Source organism: Dermacentor variabilis, chromosome 1 (assembly GCF_050947875.1).
Source record: "Dermacentor variabilis isolate Ectoservices chromosome 1, ASM5094787v1, whole genome shotgun sequence".
Taxonomy (NCBI): domain Eukaryota; kingdom Metazoa; phylum Arthropoda; class Arachnida; order Ixodida; family Ixodidae; genus Dermacentor; species Dermacentor variabilis.
In genome coordinates, this window is record NC_134568.1 from 52,381,946 (window position 1) to 52,399,802 (window position 17,857).

The window sequence follows — 17,857 nt, forward strand, 5'->3', positions numbered from 1 at the left end:
GTATCTAGACGCCACACTACCTGATTTCATGTCAATGTTAAAATAGCCGAGTGCAACAAGCGAGTTGTTAGTGTTAGCAATGCACTGGAGTGTATCCCCTATATACGACAAAAAGTTGCCCATCTTTCCGGAGGGAGGCCTGTAAATTAAAACTACAATTATACCATTTGATTTAACAACCAAAACTTCATAGTCAACGTATACCGTAGAGAATTCTTCAATATAAGTATATGCTATACCATTACGAAAGTAATAGACAGTCTCACAACATACTCCGAATATTATGGTGTCTATGTCCTTCTTGACCTCGTCGATGGTATAACTGCTCTCTTCGAGATGCTTCTTCAGTAGGTAGTCGAGGACGATGGACTCCTTTCCGATGGGTTTGCTGTAGGCCTCGCCCTCCTCATCTTGCTCATCCCCATCACCCTCCTCTTCTTCGTTGTTCAGTTCCATCTCTTGCAGTTTTTCTTTACGCTGTTGCATCACCTGAGCGGAAACAAAAGAAAGCGACACGTTGGTGTGAAAGCATTGGGGAGCTCTTACAACAGGCTAAGTAGAGTGTCTTAAGTGTTGCACACAGTGCGAAATTGGCCACAATTCAAAAAAATTGGGCCAATATATGGGTACAGTTTTTACCATTTATTTGTAATCTTAATTTCACTGCAGTTTTACTTCAACATATGCTAAGGCTTTCACCCGCCGCGGTTGCTCAGTGGCTATGGTGTTGGGCTGCTGAGCACGAGGTCGCGGGATCGAATCCCGGCCACGGCGGCCGCATTTCAATGGGGGCGAAATGCGAAAACACTCGTGTGCTTAGATTTAGGTGCACGTTAAAGAACCCCAGGTGGTCAAAATTTCCGGAGTCCTCCACTACGGCGTGCCTCATAATCAGAAAGTGGTTTTGGCAAGTAAAACCCCAAATATTATTATTATTATTATGCTAAGGCTTTATGAGTGACAATAGTACCTGAAGTAATGAACCTGATGTAAATCAGAAAGAAACATTAAAAAATTTAGTCCCGGGATCTTACGTGCCAAAAACCACGATCACATTATGACAGACACCCTAGTGGGGAACTCCGGAGTAACCTTATCCTATTGGTGTCTTTTAACGTGCACCTAAACCTAAACACGAGCGTTTTTTCGATTCCGCTCCCATCGGATTGCGGCCACCGAAGCTGGAATCGAACTCGCAACCCCGAGTTCAGCAGCGCAATGCCATAATGACTAAGTTACACGCAGCGGGTAAATAAGAAAGAAAAAAATGGCTCGAGGATACAAACAAGACAGTTTCAGTTTCACAAGAAGATAGAGACTTCTGGGGACCAATTCACAAAGCTTGTCGTTCGCAAGTGTTCTTTTTCATTGGCCGGTCGCACTTCGTTAATAATATGTACAGCATCAGGATTGGCTGAAATTTTCTCTCATGAACAATTCTATCATAAGAGGTTTTTGTGAATACAGGCCCTGATCAACACTGGCCGGTCAAGGTATGACTCAGAATAGAGAAAACATTTCTACAATGGGAGGAGTCCTCCGTCGGGGCAAAACCTTGTTGTTATTGGCCTGACGAAGACAAAAGAAAAAAAAAAGCCTTGAGGAAGACGAGTCTCTGTAACGAAATTTTGGCTCCAGTGTTAGACATCATTCGTTCCCCCGCTGTCGGTCAAATAGATGAGTTGGATAAGTTCCGCACAACACATAATGTACACAATTGAAACGTTTCGAGAAGGCCACAGTCCGGCCTCTAAAGAGAGCGTATCCCTCCAAATTGCAAGGTTGACGCACAGTTCTAGCCTCTACGGGGCATAAAGCAGACATAGCACACGTGATATGTCCTCATCTGGTTCACCACAAATACATAATTAGCATTCGGTACGCCCAATTTTACGTTGGAAGTAGTTAGTTTAGGCAACACCTAACCTGAGTCGATGAAACAGTTACCACGTCTCTCGGCAAGTTAACAGAAAATCTGAATTTTACTTCAGGATTTTGCATATAGAATTAGTATTTTCGCTGTATTGCCAAATATTGTCATAGATCATTGAGTGGGAAGTTCCTTCAAGATGTGTCAGGACATCATAACTAAACAGAGTATAAATGATGCATGGCGGTGTATTCGTGGACCCGCGTTACCATTTTGTCTGCCTAGTCTTTCTCGGATAAAGGAAGGTGGCTCAATGCCCACCTAAATCATCATGTCTATGAGATGCTACGCGATGCACATGTTCCATGATTTAAACAACTCAAGGTGAATTTTCGCCTATTCTCTTGAAAATTAAAAGTTCACCTTGATTTTAATATTCAACACAATGTGTTCCTCATGCATATTTATCGTCTTCCGAGAAAGCCTACCGTGATAGCGAATACTCGCTTCACTGGTACGTTTCTGGCAACCTGAAAAAAAATCACAGTTGTGCCTCAAAGGTGAGGTATTCACAGCAAACGCAAGGTATTATAATACTTCACGAAGTAAACCTGGTAGTAAAGGTTGCAGTAGACTTTCGCTTACTAATTCAACACGCTTGGTGTCAAAGAAACTTGGAGGGAGCATGACGTTACGCAGGCACCCGTAACCTTTTTCAAGCGCAGGTGGCACCATGCTGCTGCTCCCTTTACCAAAGGGAAAAGGGGGGGGGGGGGTTGAAGGGGCTCTGTCTGCTCAGTGCTATTCCTATCGTTGCATTTCTCTTCTTTCACTGTCCTAAGCGGGTTATAGGTGTCCATATATATATATATATATATATATATATATATATATATATATATATATATATATATATATATATATATATATATATATATATATATATATATATATATACTATTCTGGAGCCCGACGCCTACATACGGCCGCTGCTTGAATGCCACTATAATTTCTGTCTAAAAACGGAACCAAATAGCAAAACCAGGGAATATTTTGCAGTTGCAAGTCATAGGCTAAGACGGGGTAAAATGAGACAGAAATTTTTGAATTGATGCTGTTTTTTTGTTTATGTTTTTAAATGAGAAAAATATGGTATCATATTAACAGCGTGTTCATTTGGGCTGATTAGTACATCTTGTTAAAAAACAGCTTTCAATAGCACGACACAGGACGCAGGGAAAGAACCACTGAACAGTGTTCTGTCCTGGGGCTTTTGTTTTTTCGCTGCGTGTTCTTTCACGCTGTTTAAAGCTGTTGTTCCAATCATATTGCTGCTTTGTTCATTGCTTTCCTTATTAGGAAAAATTGTAGCGCAGCAATTAACACAAGCAGTAAAGGTTATTTTTAAAAAGCCGAGGATATCTCATTTTGCTCCAGGTAGGGGCAAAATGAGATAGGTAGAGTGAGCAAAGTGAGGCGACTCCCCAAAATAACACACTTGATTGATTGAAAACCGAGCACTTCCAGTAGTCCACGTGGGCCACCACGTAGGTTTCACGGCCACACTAACAGCAGCTTATGCCCGTTATAAGGAAACTCACCGACATGCTAAATTTCTCCATGTCAAGAAGGGTCTCCCTAAAAACTTTTCCTTCATACGTGAGGTCGTATATTTGCTGTATCCACATCCATGGCCTGAAGCCCCGCAAGACGATCATAAAGGATAATCTGAAAATAATACAAAATTACTGCCATAAGGCAATATCTAAAGCTCCGTGCTTATTTACTGAGGTAGTATTAGGGGTTGTTAATTGAGAGAAGCATGCAATTTATGGTAAGACGTTAGTCTTAACGAATTTGACTTAAAAAATAAACAGCAATTAACCCAATGATGAGCAGCAATTTTGGAGCCGTACTCATAAAAGAAAAATTAGACCGGCGCGCTAGAACGCTAGAACTGTCCGTGAGAGTAGATATGAGACAATTGTTACGTTAGACAAAATAGGAAATATGGCCGACGAATGACAAGCAGGACTTACGGACGAAAAGCATTGTGAATTTGGCCCTTCGTTCGAGTGAAAAATTATTCACACGATCTTCTAAGTGGAGATTTCTAGGTTTGATTGTGTTCATCGATATTACGTACTTAGAGAATATGGTTTTAGAAACGAATGCTTGTCGTTTAGAAGTTTTTTTCCCATTTAGCACTTTTTGGGTAACTGGGAGGTCGTTATTACGCCGTCTTGAAGTTTGTGAACTTTGGCACAGTTCGAGGATTAGAAAGCAAATTACCTGTTGAGGTTTTTCCCGAAGGGGTTCCCTGTGTCAGTCTGCATGCCCAGGATTGTTCCCATGGAAACTCCTGTGGAAGAAACAGTTGTCGCTGTGTTCATGTGTGAAATAACGGTGCTACGGAACAAAGCGCGGACATCCCAAATACATGGGTCAAGGATACTGATGTGAAACTATGGATAGTGAGTACGAGGGTTAGGTTCTCGTACTTTTTGCACAAACATATTGTACTCAAATTTGATTAAAGTTTCACAAGAGCGACGACGGCGACAACACCAACGACAAAACTAATGCGTTGTCCTCTCACGCAAGTTGGTATTCGTTATGTAACGAGGTAACGACGTTGTTAGAATGGAATAATCATTATTTTAGCAATCAAACATACGCAAAATTTTACGCTTGCCACGTTTCCTCAAACACGCAATGGCGGAAGACCTAAAACACCCGCGCTGGTGAGCACGAGTTCGCAGGTTCGATTCTTGGCCGCAGAGGTTGCATTTATAATGGAGGCCGAATTAAAAAAAAAGAGACGCTAGTCTGCCGCGCTGTGGGTACGCGCTAAAGAACCACAGGTTGTTAAAATACTTCGCTACGGCACCCCTCAAATCACGTTTCCAGTTTTGGGACTTTAAACCTCACAACTCAATTCAAACAGCAAGAACAGCATTTCTTTTTGTGGGGGGGGGGGGAGGGCTTAACATAACAGCAAGGGTCACCAACCGAATGGGAGAACAGTGGCAGCCTCTGCAGCTTGTGCCTGCAGATGAGAAGCAAGCGCTTGAACCTGTAGTTGCTCCTCCTCCTACGATGGCTGTGGTCGCGACATATTCGGCACTGGCTGGAAGGCACCGGACTGAGATGTTCGCCGAGCAAATCGGAGCTTCTCATACTCCCCCCGACCAAATACAGCAGAGGCAAGACTAGACAACGCGAAAAACGAAAAAATCAGAATCGTGACCAAATCCGGCAACGTAATCCCCGAGGTCGGCAAAATTAGGATCCTAGGCATGGTCATCGAAAAGCACGGAAGGAACGGCGAAACCATCACCCGTCTCAAGGCAAAAACAGCCAACGCGATTCGACTCCTCAAACGAGTCACTTCCAGAAAGGCTGGCATGAGAGAGGAGAGCCTAATTAGGCTCGTCCAATCTTTCATCATCGGCCACGTCGCGTACGTTGCAGCCTACCACAGATGGCTGCAACACGAACGAAACAAAATCAACGTGCTCATCAGAAGAGCGTACAAGACAGCGCTGGGCCTGTTAGAGTCCACAAGCACGGCCCGCTTGTTACAACTCGGGCTACACAATACGCTCGAAGAAATAGCCGAAGCGCAACGGACCTCTCAACTGGAGCGGCTGTCCATGACCAAAGCCGGGAGGAAGATACTGGATGATCTGGGAATAAGACGCTCGAACGAGGTGGAGATGAAGCTCCCCGTCCCCGAAGAGGTCCGACGCCAGACCAGAATCGACCCCATACCGAGGAACATGAATCCCGAGTTCAACAAGGGAAGAAGAGCGGCGAGGGCCAAGGCTCTCATCGACCAGCATGCCAACGACGAACACGCGCGGTACGTGGACGCGGCCGAATACCAACGGAACGCCTTCGCAGCGGTCGTCATAGAGGCGTCAACCGGCGCCACGAGGACGGCAGCGAGCGTGAGAAGCACCGAAGCGGAGCAAGCGGAGGAGGTAGCCATCGCCCTGGCCATCGCCGACGCAGACTGCCACACGGTGCTGAGTGACTCAAGACAGGCGGTGCGAAACTTCGCCAAAGGGCAAATCTGCAGGGAGGCTGAGCGCGTACTGCGGGCGCTAAAACTAGACGAACGAAAAGTACGACTCAAGTGGTTCCCGGCGCACGCGGGCGACGCGTCGGAACGCAATGAGAACCATAACGAGACGGCACACGCCGCGGCGCGAGCGCTAACCAACCGCGCCCCGGCGAAAGACCGTCCGACGTGGTTCGGAACCAAGGACCGCATGACGGATTACAATGAAATCACGAAGGCCTACCGCTTGGCTCGCAGGACTCTTCCACCCCCGCACCCGAGACTGAGTCGAGCGGAGGCGGTAGTACTGAGACAGCTCCAGACCGGATCACTACCGAGCCCGAAACTGTTGAATCGCATGTACCCCGAGACATATCCGACCGATATGTGCAGAGTCTGCCGGAGGGAGACCGCAGACTACACGCACATCTTGTGGGACTGCATTAAATATCCAGAGGACGCTAACTCAAGAACACTCCCACCGCGGCTCGAGGCAGCCGCGAAGAGCTACGACCGAGACGATCAGCTCTGGGCCGTCCAGCAGGTCCTCGAGGCGCTCGAAAGGCACGGACCCAGCGAGCCGGCAACGGCGAGCGGAGACCCGCGCCGAGTAACGGCACCTTCGAGGATGACGTAGGCCCTCGTCGGGGCGCGCGAGCGCCCAACTGCAGGCATAAATAAAGTTTCTCCAATCGAATCCAATCCAATTATTCTATTCCTGACTGGGGAAACCGCGAAGAATGGTGTGCAATGCGCTAATTGCAGGAAACATGACGGTTACGACCAGGGGCTGGCGACTCACCTTCAAAGCTGGCAAGGCGCACGATTTTGAAAGTAAAAATTTTTTTTATAATTCTTGAAACATGTGATAAGAATGAAGACCGTATTCACAAAGAAAACAACTTCTTGAGTTACTGAATTTTTTTTTTTTGGAAGAGCAGATGGCTGCCAAACGTGATACTGGGCACATCATTAGCGAAGGTGGCCTGTTAGGGGCGAAACACACTTAAGAAGGAAAATCTTTGTGAATTCACTTCCTTTGGCTCTAGAAATTTATGCTTAAATATCTTCCTCTCTCCCGAGTAACTAAATAGCCTTCTTTCAGTATTACTTATTAGGATTATGGAGGACAGATGTAACTATACAGATTGGCGGGAATGCCGTTCATACGCTGCTGTGGAGTTAAAGCTGTATTATTATTATTATTATTATTATTATTATTATTATTATTATTATTATTATTATTATTATTATTATTATTATTATTATTATTATTATTATTATTATAACCTGGTTGTCTGGAATGGCACTGACATTATAGATCGGGTCCGGAAAAAGTTTCTAATCATATATCATTACCGGCTTGCTAACACGGATACTGGACCTTGTTCTGGCACTGTTGGATTATTGGCATTCCCTTACTTCGCTGCCAATGCAATCGCGCTGACCTTTTGTTTCTTTTGAAACTCCTTCACGGTATTCTCACCTGCCCTGAGCTGCTGAGTTGTATCATGTTTCGTATTCCGCGCAAGATCACCAGAGAAGAGAGAGCTTTCCATGTTTCTGCCTGTCATCACCAACACTCAACCGTCCCCGGAATGACAGAGTCGTTATGACGCTTATTTTCACGATCTCAATAATCTTTCATAACTATCTGTCATTGTTCTTTTCCGACCTTTGCGTTGTTGTGTCAGAGTTTCACACATTATTCAACTGCCATCCTCCTCCCTTTTCTTTTATATTAACCTTGCGCTTTGCTGTGCGTACCGTCTTTTGAACATTGTTCTTTTTATTCATTCTTCTTTTTCCTTATATTTCCCTATTTTTTCTTTTTTTAAATGTATGCGTGCGCCAGCATTCAGACCTCATGGTTGTTCTTGGGCACGGTAAATAAGTGACTGCTTATTATTATTATTATTATTATTATTATTATTATTATTATTAATATTATTATTTACGAAAGCTTTACTACTGTCATTTTGACCATCTTGATCTATTTCAGAACGAACTGCCTTTGTGTTCGGAGCTTCGCACTTTCTCTTGAGCCACATTTCTCGCTGCGCTCCTCTCCTGACATCTCATTGCCTTTTCTCTCCTTTCGTTCACGTTCTTCGTCTATCAGTTGTGCGTCATTTGATGTATTGCTGTTCAAACCCAAGCGTTAATCTCATCTCAATCAATTATGGTTCGAATTAGGCGCGCAATTGCGCTTAGTAGCATATTAATTAAAGCTTCACCTCCAACTGCGGCTCAGTGGCTATGCCATTCTGCTTCTGAAGAAGAGGTCGACGGTTCGATGCCTGGCTGTGGCGGGTTCATTCCGACAGGGCCCGAATGCAAAAACGGTGGTATACCTTGTTTTAGGCCTACGCTAAAGAACTGAACGCGGTCATAATCGATGCAAATTCCCGGCTGCACCTTTTCTCTAGGCATATTGTGAGTGTAGTACGTAAAACCCCATGATCGTTTCTCTCATTTAAGCATGCTAGTTCTGCTCTAAACGTCGAACGAATTGAACTCATGACACGTTAAAATTACATAATTACAAAATGCGTAGGCTAGTTTCTTTTTCATGATTAATTGCCTTATTCAAGCAGACCCCAATGTCTTAAAATTTGTTACATGTATATATATTTTTTTCGCCCTTTCACGGTTTTTATCCTTCCCGACAAAATCTATGCTAAGGATTACCTATGAATACGCTGAAAATGGCCCGAAATAATTCAGCGTTCAGCTCGAATTTAAAACAATAGAGAGAAAAGAGCTGTGTTTTGTAACCAACTGACTATCCTGGCCGCTATTAAGTTTTATTCTAAATTGTTGAATACGTATAGCTGAAGTAAATTACGAACTATATAATCACGTAATGACCAAGGTTACCGTCACAAAGTGTTATAAATCAACGAGCAAAGCATATCTCTATCATTTATCTAACGCATATGTTCTATAACTGTCCTCATGTCATCAAATGAGATTCTAGGATGTCTGTCGTATGATATATTTTTTGATAGGCATAGAATTGAACTCCGCGAGAATTTTGGTTCGCTGCCACAAATTCGAGCAGGAAGGAAGGAAGGACAGTTACCACTGGAACGTTTTCTCTCGGCCTGTGAAGGCAGAAAGATGGGGAGATCCATCTGAAGCAGAGCTTTTAAAAGAACTTAATTCCTGCCCTTCTTTCTCGCTCCTTGTAGCATTTAGACACCTCGGCTACTGAGTGGTATAGCTTTATAACTTAGCCATTATTAATTATTCAATGGTCGGACGCAACGACACATTTCAAACGACTACGATAGACAACTACATTCTTCACAATTTTACCCTCGTTAAGGTGTACTGCTCAGTGCTAAATAAAAGAAACAGTAATGGCCAGTCAATCATTGCGGTCAACAGCCGAGTGGCCTATACTTTTTTGTGGTGGGCTGTGCTACTATAACATGACAATAATTGTCTTCAGTCTTGGGCAGATTTTCTTTTCTTTTTTAATGCTGCGAGGCAGGCACATTCATGCTAGGAATACCATGAGCACATAAGCGGCTCATAGCGTTACCGACAAGGAATTATAGTGCGTGTTGCTTTAAAAATAAAACAAAATATGCACAAGGTTGACTATTCTTATTGTTGAGGAGGAGTAAGAAATAAAGAGAGAAGGCAGGGATGTTAACAAGGAATGCGTCTGGTTGGCTACCCTACTCTGGGGGACAGGAAAGAGGGAACAGAAAGATAAGATAGCGAGAGGGAGGAGAAGGAAAGCCTTGGTGAGCTCGCGCACTATCGCGGAGGGCCTGAGCCAGTCAAGGGATAAGATTAGACTATAGGCGCTGCGCAATTTTCGAGTGTGTAGCGCGCGCCATACACGATTACTATCATTCGCGCGGGACCCGGCATTAGCCTAAATCACTCTCCCGTTTAGTCATAGAACGACGCGCATGCCAAGTGTTCCTGCGATGACAGCCTCCAAGGTATTAAAGACTCGAGGCAATACATAGCTTTTAGTGAAAATGTTTCAAAGCTAGTGGCTGGAGACATTATAATTTGCGAGACAATCGCCCATGCAATTAATAAACAACAAGACTTGCTAATCTACTTTTCGTATTGATTACCATAGGGGACATATTGTAATCGCAGAACTTATCTGCTAGTACTCAAAGCAAAATATTTCGCTTGCAATTGTGCCATTCCACTAGGTCCGAGAATTAGCTACTAAGCATTTTCAGCAAAATATGTTGTTATTACACTCAATATGAGTCCGCGATGCTGGGAAATACAGTACGGAGAAATATTAACTCGAGCAGCAATGCACTTCACAGGTCATGCTGAGTGTGTATTTCGGGGAACTGTTGTTACCGCAAACATTCTATTAAAATCATTCTGCTTCCCATAGTTCCTGACTTCAATCCTGCAATTACAATAGGCCCCTTGAATCATAAATTATACATTCATTTAGCGAAAATTTTAAATGATTAACTACGCTGCCGATATGTTGTCAGTAAATGTCATTTTTGTCCAATCCGCCATTTACATTAAACCGAGGCACCCGTCTTTGAAACACACTGTATAAGCGCTGCATGCCACTAATATCGCAGTGGTGAAATACTTACGGCCGATGATGTCTAGCGTCAGGTGCTGCATGAGCGGGAAGGTGGCCAGTGCCTCGTTGGGCTTCTCGTCGATGTGCTTCTCGAGTTTCTTGATGAGGACGTTGCCGTTCTCGTTGAAGTGGCATATGTAGTTCTCCAGCACCCGAAAGTGGAACGCCGGCGTGAACAAGCGCCGCTTGAATCGCCATATGTCACCGGTACTGGTAGGAATGCAACAAAAAAAGAAAGAAAAAAGCATTAAGCGTTGCGTTTGCGCTTACTTACTGCAGGCCAGGCGGTACATATTCTGCTGTGACAATTTTAGTCGGATCGAAGGTGTGCTTGAATGGCGACAGAACCTTGGACGCCAGTCTTCTCCGACTGAACCGTTCGAGCGAGTGTGCCACCCTTTGCGCGCATGGGCGTCAGCTGAGAGAATCTAATGCCTCGGACAAAAACGCGAGGTGCACCCTACGGTCACCGTGCGCGCACCGATTTTCATTTCCTGTAGACGTTTCTAACACGAGCTCCGTGCGCGTGGCTGCTTTGCCCGTTGAACTGGTATACAAGTGCGCATGAGCACCTGCTTGGAAACTTCACCATGGCACGTATTCCGAAAATTCACTTTCGTGAGTGCAGTTTGCCCTTCGCCATCACTTTGTCGGTCGCCTATTCTTACGGCATCAAAGTAAATCGGAACTGGCGGCCGTATACACACCTGGAGTTGTGACTACCTAACTGGCAGGTCACTTTATCTTGTGACCGTGCATGTGTTGCGCGCAAGGCTTCAGAAAGACACCGCTTGCATCGGAAGTTTCTGCGTAGTCGAGCTGGTCGGCTGTGTTGGGGGGAGGGGGCATTAAAATCTCTCCGGAAACGTTTCTATCAAGAGAGACATTTTGTGCTAGCTCTGAAAAGTGGAAGGCTTCTTGAGACTCTATGTCGCCAAACGCAAACTCGAGAGTGCGGCTTTCCAAATTCAATGGTTGCCACACACGGGTGATTTGAACGAATAGCTTGGCTATTGAGCCCACATCTGCGTGTTTGACAGCTGTGCTGGCGGAATCTCCATCGAGTCATCTGTTCATTTATACCATACAGCGCTTTGCGATGGTCTCCCCGAGCGGCCTAACGTCGCTGCGGCCGGAAGCCGAGCCCGCGGTTTCGTACTCTGTAGCACCGCTGCGGCTGGAATTATTACTAACAATGCAGCAATCATAAAGGGGCTGGCCTGTTCTTTTTCTGCTATGACACAATATTAGCTGCGGTGGACAACACAAATGTTGGCATAATCAAATATTAACCTTCTTAATGAACTATTCCTTGCTAATCAACAATTTTATTATTTACCGTAACTGACACTTCGCAGGGTTAATTTAATGACACTCAGTGTCCAAAGCATGCCTGTTTAGTAATAACCCGAGACTAACGCCAGTTTCGGGATGTCAGTCTCAGATCTTGCGGCAAAATGGCCATTGACATTCTATGTATAATTCATCACACAAAGGCTTGCTTACTCAGTGCGAAAAAAAAAAAACTATGTGGGGTATCAACGTACGTATCTAGAGACCGACTTTGAAGACAAATATCAGAAACATGGTTGTAGTTTCAGTATTTCTTCTAAGTAGACATGCCTTAACCCCGGACCAGCTTCGATTCTGCAATGGCGTCATCTGCCTTAAAGAAGAACTAGTTAACTTTTAAGCCTGACGCGTTTTCAGTGATTATCCCACAATTTACGTATGATGGCCACTGGCATTGGTTGCGCGCTGCCAAAGAAAAAAAATGCTGCTTTATTTATTTACGTCAAAATTACGTGAAATCTTTGCAGAAACATTCCAAGTATATCTACTTTCACGCATCAGCAGGTTTGGCACTGGCTGCAATGAAGTGCGATTCCAACTTGACGTTGTTCAACATGTGTAATTTTAGTCTGATAATAAGATATTTTCATTCTTGCTATCATTTGGATCACTTTTCACATAGCCTAAAAATCCTTCACACCATCTATTAGGGATGGAGAGTAACTACATTATGATGGCACGCACAGCGTTTTTGTTGGCTATTAAAAGAAAACGTACGCGTAAAACAGAAGAAATAATAAATTGACTGTGTCATTAGACAATACATCACTGCTAATTAGAAAAATTAATTTAGAAACAAGTTTATGGTGACTGTTTGGCCTAGCGTCACCAAGGAGCATGTCGGAGAAGTTGAAATCTCGATTGACTCTACGAGAACTACGGGAAAATAAAGTACTAGATAGCAGCGTCGCTACAGTCCTCGGCTTTTGTATTTGGAAAAGCATATCAATTATTTTATTTCGATAGTTAGTGTTGTAGCCCCATCCGATTTTAGCCATTTCACACGAGGTCTTATTAGTTCCATATCAAAAAAAAAGAAAAAAACAAGGAATAGCTTGCAATCAGGCGAAAACCATTCGCACCACTCAGAACTAGTTTCCCAAAATCTAGCGAAGCTACTTCCCAGTTTCACGTGTCAGTGATCGTGGCATATCATCGCAGCCCTTCGTGGTAAATCAGGGATTGAATTTACACAGCTCGCTCTGTAAATTCCGGCCGCCTTCGCTAGAACGGCCTCCTTCGCTAGTAATGTGTCCAGCCTCAAGATTTGCTGAAATTTTCTCTTACGAATTATTATATAGCGGGAGAGGTTCCTCTAAATATGGGCCGAGGTCCCATATTCGCAAAATTTCGCTTACGTAAATGCCATCCATTGGCAATCTTGGCCGCGGTAGGCTCGTTATCATGGGGACGGCTATCATTAGTGGCGGGTGTGCTAATACAGGCCAATGAGGAAGAATCCCTACGTCAGAGGGAGATTGTGGTACAGGCCCAGAGCCCTTGTTACGTGAACACCAAAAGAATTTGTTTCGAGTGATAAGAGAAAAAAAATGTCTGATCGTGTAAACCAGGTCCCGTATTGACAAAAATCTCTCACGCTAGAATTGTTGGCAATGACAAATTTCATGTTCCTATGGGTGGGCAGCGCAATCCGGACTTGTCTTTCGTCCGGGTTGCGCTGACCACCCATAGGAGCATGTTCAATCACCAACTCGCTCAGCTTGCCTTGTTAAGACAAACTGCAGTCAATCCCGAAGCTGAACAAACTATTAGCGAACGTGGCCATCCAATGGCAAAAAGCAATTGAATAAAAATAGCTCTGTAAATTTGGCCCAGAACTTGTTTACTCAAAAAGCTGTGCAGTGTACATTGGTCGTACATGCACTATGAAACAACCTGTTCTAGATGCCTCGCTCTTTACTCAGTCAATATTATGGTCCTTGATTTTGTTTCTTTCTGTGCTTCCATGACTTGCTCGCATTGATGCGACTTTACATACATTGATAGAGCTGGAAACCGTTGCAGGTATATTGATTGCATGCATTGCGTTAGCTCAATTCTATTTCTTTCTTCTCATCCACTGTTTCTGACCTTGTTCATTTCATTGAATCAGCTCTCCACATATATTGAGGCGAGAGCCTTAAGTGGCTTGTTTTTCTAATGAAATGGCGAAACCCCCTCTGGAGGATTGGTCATAAATTGGGTGGTGAAGGAACTGTTATTATATTTTTTAAAATAAATTGGAATGGCTCATACCTGAGAAAAGCGGCGTCTAGTCCAGTGAAGCAAGAAATATCATCATCAGTAATGGCTCGTACCCCCGTAGCAAGCAACGATGCAATGGCTGAATATGAATAAAGAAACGAAAGAAAGAAGGAAGGAACGAAAGAAAGAACGAAATAACCTGTAGGTAGTGCATCAGGTACTTGCATGTGTCGTTGATGAGGTCGCCATACTTTTACTTCACACTGCGACTCGTTATGTCTTGCAAGAAGACTGACCCCTCCAATCGTATAGGTCAGTGCATTACCACGTGTGCAGCAGGCTTTCGCCTTCACGTGTTACGTGAGTGTAACATGCTGCCGAACTTTCTTTGATGCGTAAGCATTCTAGGGCTACGTTTCTCGGAAATGTGCGTCCGTCTGTCTGTGACGCGCGACACGAGGCACTCCATAGGTATAGATGAGGTCCTATGGGGGCATGTACGAGAATGCCTTATGACGGCGTGTGAGTACTGATATTTATGATTATGACTATGTATAGCCTAAGTGTTCGGGTCGGGCATGTAAAAAGGGGTAGCTAGCCCATGCCGACTTATTCACGCTAAGGATGTTGTTGAAGGGAGGAACGTGTTCTTATGCAGAACGAAGAGTACTGGGTTCGTTTACAATATCTACATAAGAAGTGGAGAACGTTACGTCTCATCTGTCTAGCATCATTGAATTGAAGCACCCTGAGAAGAAGCAAAAAAAAAGCCGCTTAAATTTTATATCCTCCCTAGGTCCCTAGGCCAGGGAAAACTGCCACCCCGCCTTCGTCGAATCGGAGCTTCTAAAGTCGTTGAAGGGCACGCGTTGAGGGCGAGGGTTTGCGCAATCACTCCTGCACCTTTGTTCACTGAACACACAGAAAGGAGGGGAGCTTGGTAAACTGGGGATTGTCACGCTTACTCAAGCTGGCGCGAATTGGTTGTTGGGATGAGTTGGAGCGTCTGTCAAACGACCGTGGCAGTCACTGGAGTCCGTGAGGAAACGCCGTAGAATAGGTCCCATAGGTCCCTTTTCCAGAAGTTTTTTGCTCCCATTGGTCCGTGATGGCGATAGTGAACCAATAAACAACGCTCGATCCGCCAAACGCGTCTCGCCTTGCTGTCGCCGCAGCTGTGTTCGAGGAGGACGCATTGTTATATTCACGAAACAATTTGTCGCAGTGTTGCAGGAGAGGCTTGAAGGTCACTACCCCCGCTGGCCGATTGAAGCAATAGTGAGTAGTCTAGAGGTGTTAGAATTTTTGATGTCAATAAAAGACTAATAAGACTAGTACAAATGACTTAACCAAGCCTAAATAAGACTCCTTATGACTCATCAAGGCAAGGAAGCCTGATGGGGATTATTTACGCGGAACTTATTTGAGCGTAAGGAGATTATTTTAAATAAAGAAGAATAATGAGGATAATTCAAATTGTATAGGTTATAGTAAGTAGTCCAATGAAAACTAAATATGTTAAAATAATTAGGCTTAATCAAAATTATTGAAGAGTTTGTAAGATACATTAGGCCTAATTTGAATCGATTACCTTGAAGTTAATTAAGGCTATTCCGAATAACCTAAGAGTAAAAAATTTGACTTATGCCTAAGCAACATTAATTATGATGTATTACTTAAGCCCAATCAAGGTTAATACGGGTAATGAAGATTAATCCATATTAGATTGCTTAACCCTAATTCAGGTTATTTACAATTACATTACTTTCGCCGAATAAGGTTAATTCCTTCTTATTAGGTTCACCAATTATGTAACCCCAACAGGCCATTGCAATACTTGCAGAACATTGCGTCATTCTCAAAACTTGGCCACGATGTGCGTAACTCTGCCATTCAATAAATCATTCGTCGCATAAGTGCAAGATGAGCGAGTGGAAATAAGGCTTACGCCCTATCTGACAAGTCTCACTAGGGAGTTTCTGCAGTAATTTTGCTCTGCAACTATTTTTATTCCTAAGTAAGAGGAATGCTTTTTGCAAGACAGTTGCTCTTACTGGGCGCAACTTAGGTGCAACTAGGACCCATATTAAAAAAAAATCCTCTTACGCTAAAAATGTTCATAAGAGAAATTTCTAGCCCAATCGTAAGGCTCCACATATTAACGGTTGAGGCGACCAGTCAATGGCAAACGACATCAGAGGAAACCTCTCAGAATTTCGCGTCAGATTAAGAGCGTACCCCTGATGAAGCAAGGAAAGGAATAGAAGTGAAGTAGAATCGCCGTGTTATTCCGGCCTTAGTCTCGTTTTAAGTGGGGGAGCAAACAAACGACTCACGCAAGGAGATGAAATGACCGTTCTTTTTCTGATTATATCTTTTTTTTTTTTGCGAGAAGCATGTGTCATTCGCGGGCCCCCTTTGGTAAATAATATACTCGCCATCAGAATTGTCTGGCACCTGTTTTTTACGAACGCTCCATAGCATACGAATTCCTTTGTGAACTTAAGTGTGGTGCCTTAGCGAAGATGACTCTAACGTGGCGTGTAGTCAGGTAAAGTAAACGTTGGCGTGCTCAAGGTCGTCGCGAGCTCCTTCCCGCCGCGGCAAGAGCCGGAGGTCATGGCTTGGCCTTTGTTATTTTTCCTCTCACGTGAGCGGCCTGAGAAAGTTCGCCTAAGGATGGAAGCCGCGGCGGCGTGCTCTCTCTGATGAGAGAGTAAACTGGGACGGAAAAACAAAGTCAAGCGCTTTTATTTATTTTTAAACTAGGAAAGCCGTGGCGGCGGCGGTGGTGGCCCCGGCTGGCTGTGGCCCTCTCGCCACCGTAAATGTCCCTGCCCGTCGCTCACCGCGTTGCTCACCATGAGTAGCCGCGGCCTTGGCTGCGTTTCGTTCGCTGGCCACCGGCGAGTTCGCAAAGTTCCTCCCCGCATTACGTGCGTGCGTGTACGACGCGTTGTCCGGCATCGCGAATTGTCACGCCACGTGTGGCAGTTTTTTTTTTTTTACTTCTTAGACGCGCAACCGAGAACTCAAGGTCGTCAAACGCGTTGTCTCGAGGTCCATCTGCGTGTGTGTTTGCGTCCGTGGTGCCGCCAAAATGAAGTTTCCTCTAAGTTTTTTTTTTTCATTGTGTTTTGTATCCTTCTGTGATGCAGCTAGGCCTAGCCGTGGAAGCGCGTCAGAGGCTAAACTTGGAGCACAATAGATAACACCTTTTCCTTTCTTTCTTTCTTTCTTTCTTTCTTTCTTGCTTTCTTTCTTTCTTTCTTTTCTTTTTTAAATTAAAGCAGATTGGCAAAAATTGCCTGCGACCGACCGCGCAATTTACCACTTGTTCCGGCTGATAACTCGGAGAGGGTGACCTTGCTTGCACTACAAAATGCTATGTTTAGTTCGCTAAATAACTTATTTCCGCAATCTGACTGTCTAATTATTCGTTCTGGTGCACACTTGTTATTGCTCAATTGAAGCCAGTGAGCAGTGTTGTTGTATTCATTAAGAAGAACTTAGAAATTAGAAGAAATTAGTTTTGAGATATTTGCGCCGTAAAGATACATTAGGCGCTGTTTTTTGTTTATCAACTAATACAGGAAGGTAAGTTCGGCTACTGAAGATCCTGCTATCCTAAAATCCTAGCTAAAACGCGCACACATGCAAGAACCACTACACGAGAGGACAGCATAAGTAGAAAGAAATACAAACATCAAAAATCTTTTTAGTCTATGTAGCAGGTTGCTTTCACTCTAAGAGATTGCAGATTGTACACGAT

General features: G+C 44.1%; 1 protein-coding gene across 1 annotated transcript in view; it reads right to left on the reverse strand.

Annotated features, from left to right (window-relative positions):
- The window catches only part of LOC142577945 (cytochrome P450 4V2-like), a 64,294-nt gene that overhangs the window by 20,373 nt on the left and 26,064 nt on the right, over positions 1-17,857 (reverse strand). Inside the window, exons 4-7 of the mRNA XM_075687383.1 lie at positions 10,538-10,737; positions 4,163-4,232; positions 3,472-3,598; positions 274-489 (exon numbers count right to left, since the gene is read on the reverse strand). Coding sequence (XP_075543498.1) covers positions 274-489; positions 3,472-3,598; positions 4,163-4,232; positions 10,538-10,737 — 613 coding nt within the window. The remainder of the gene's footprint in view (positions 1-273; positions 490-3,471; positions 3,599-4,162; positions 4,233-10,537; positions 10,738-17,857) is intronic.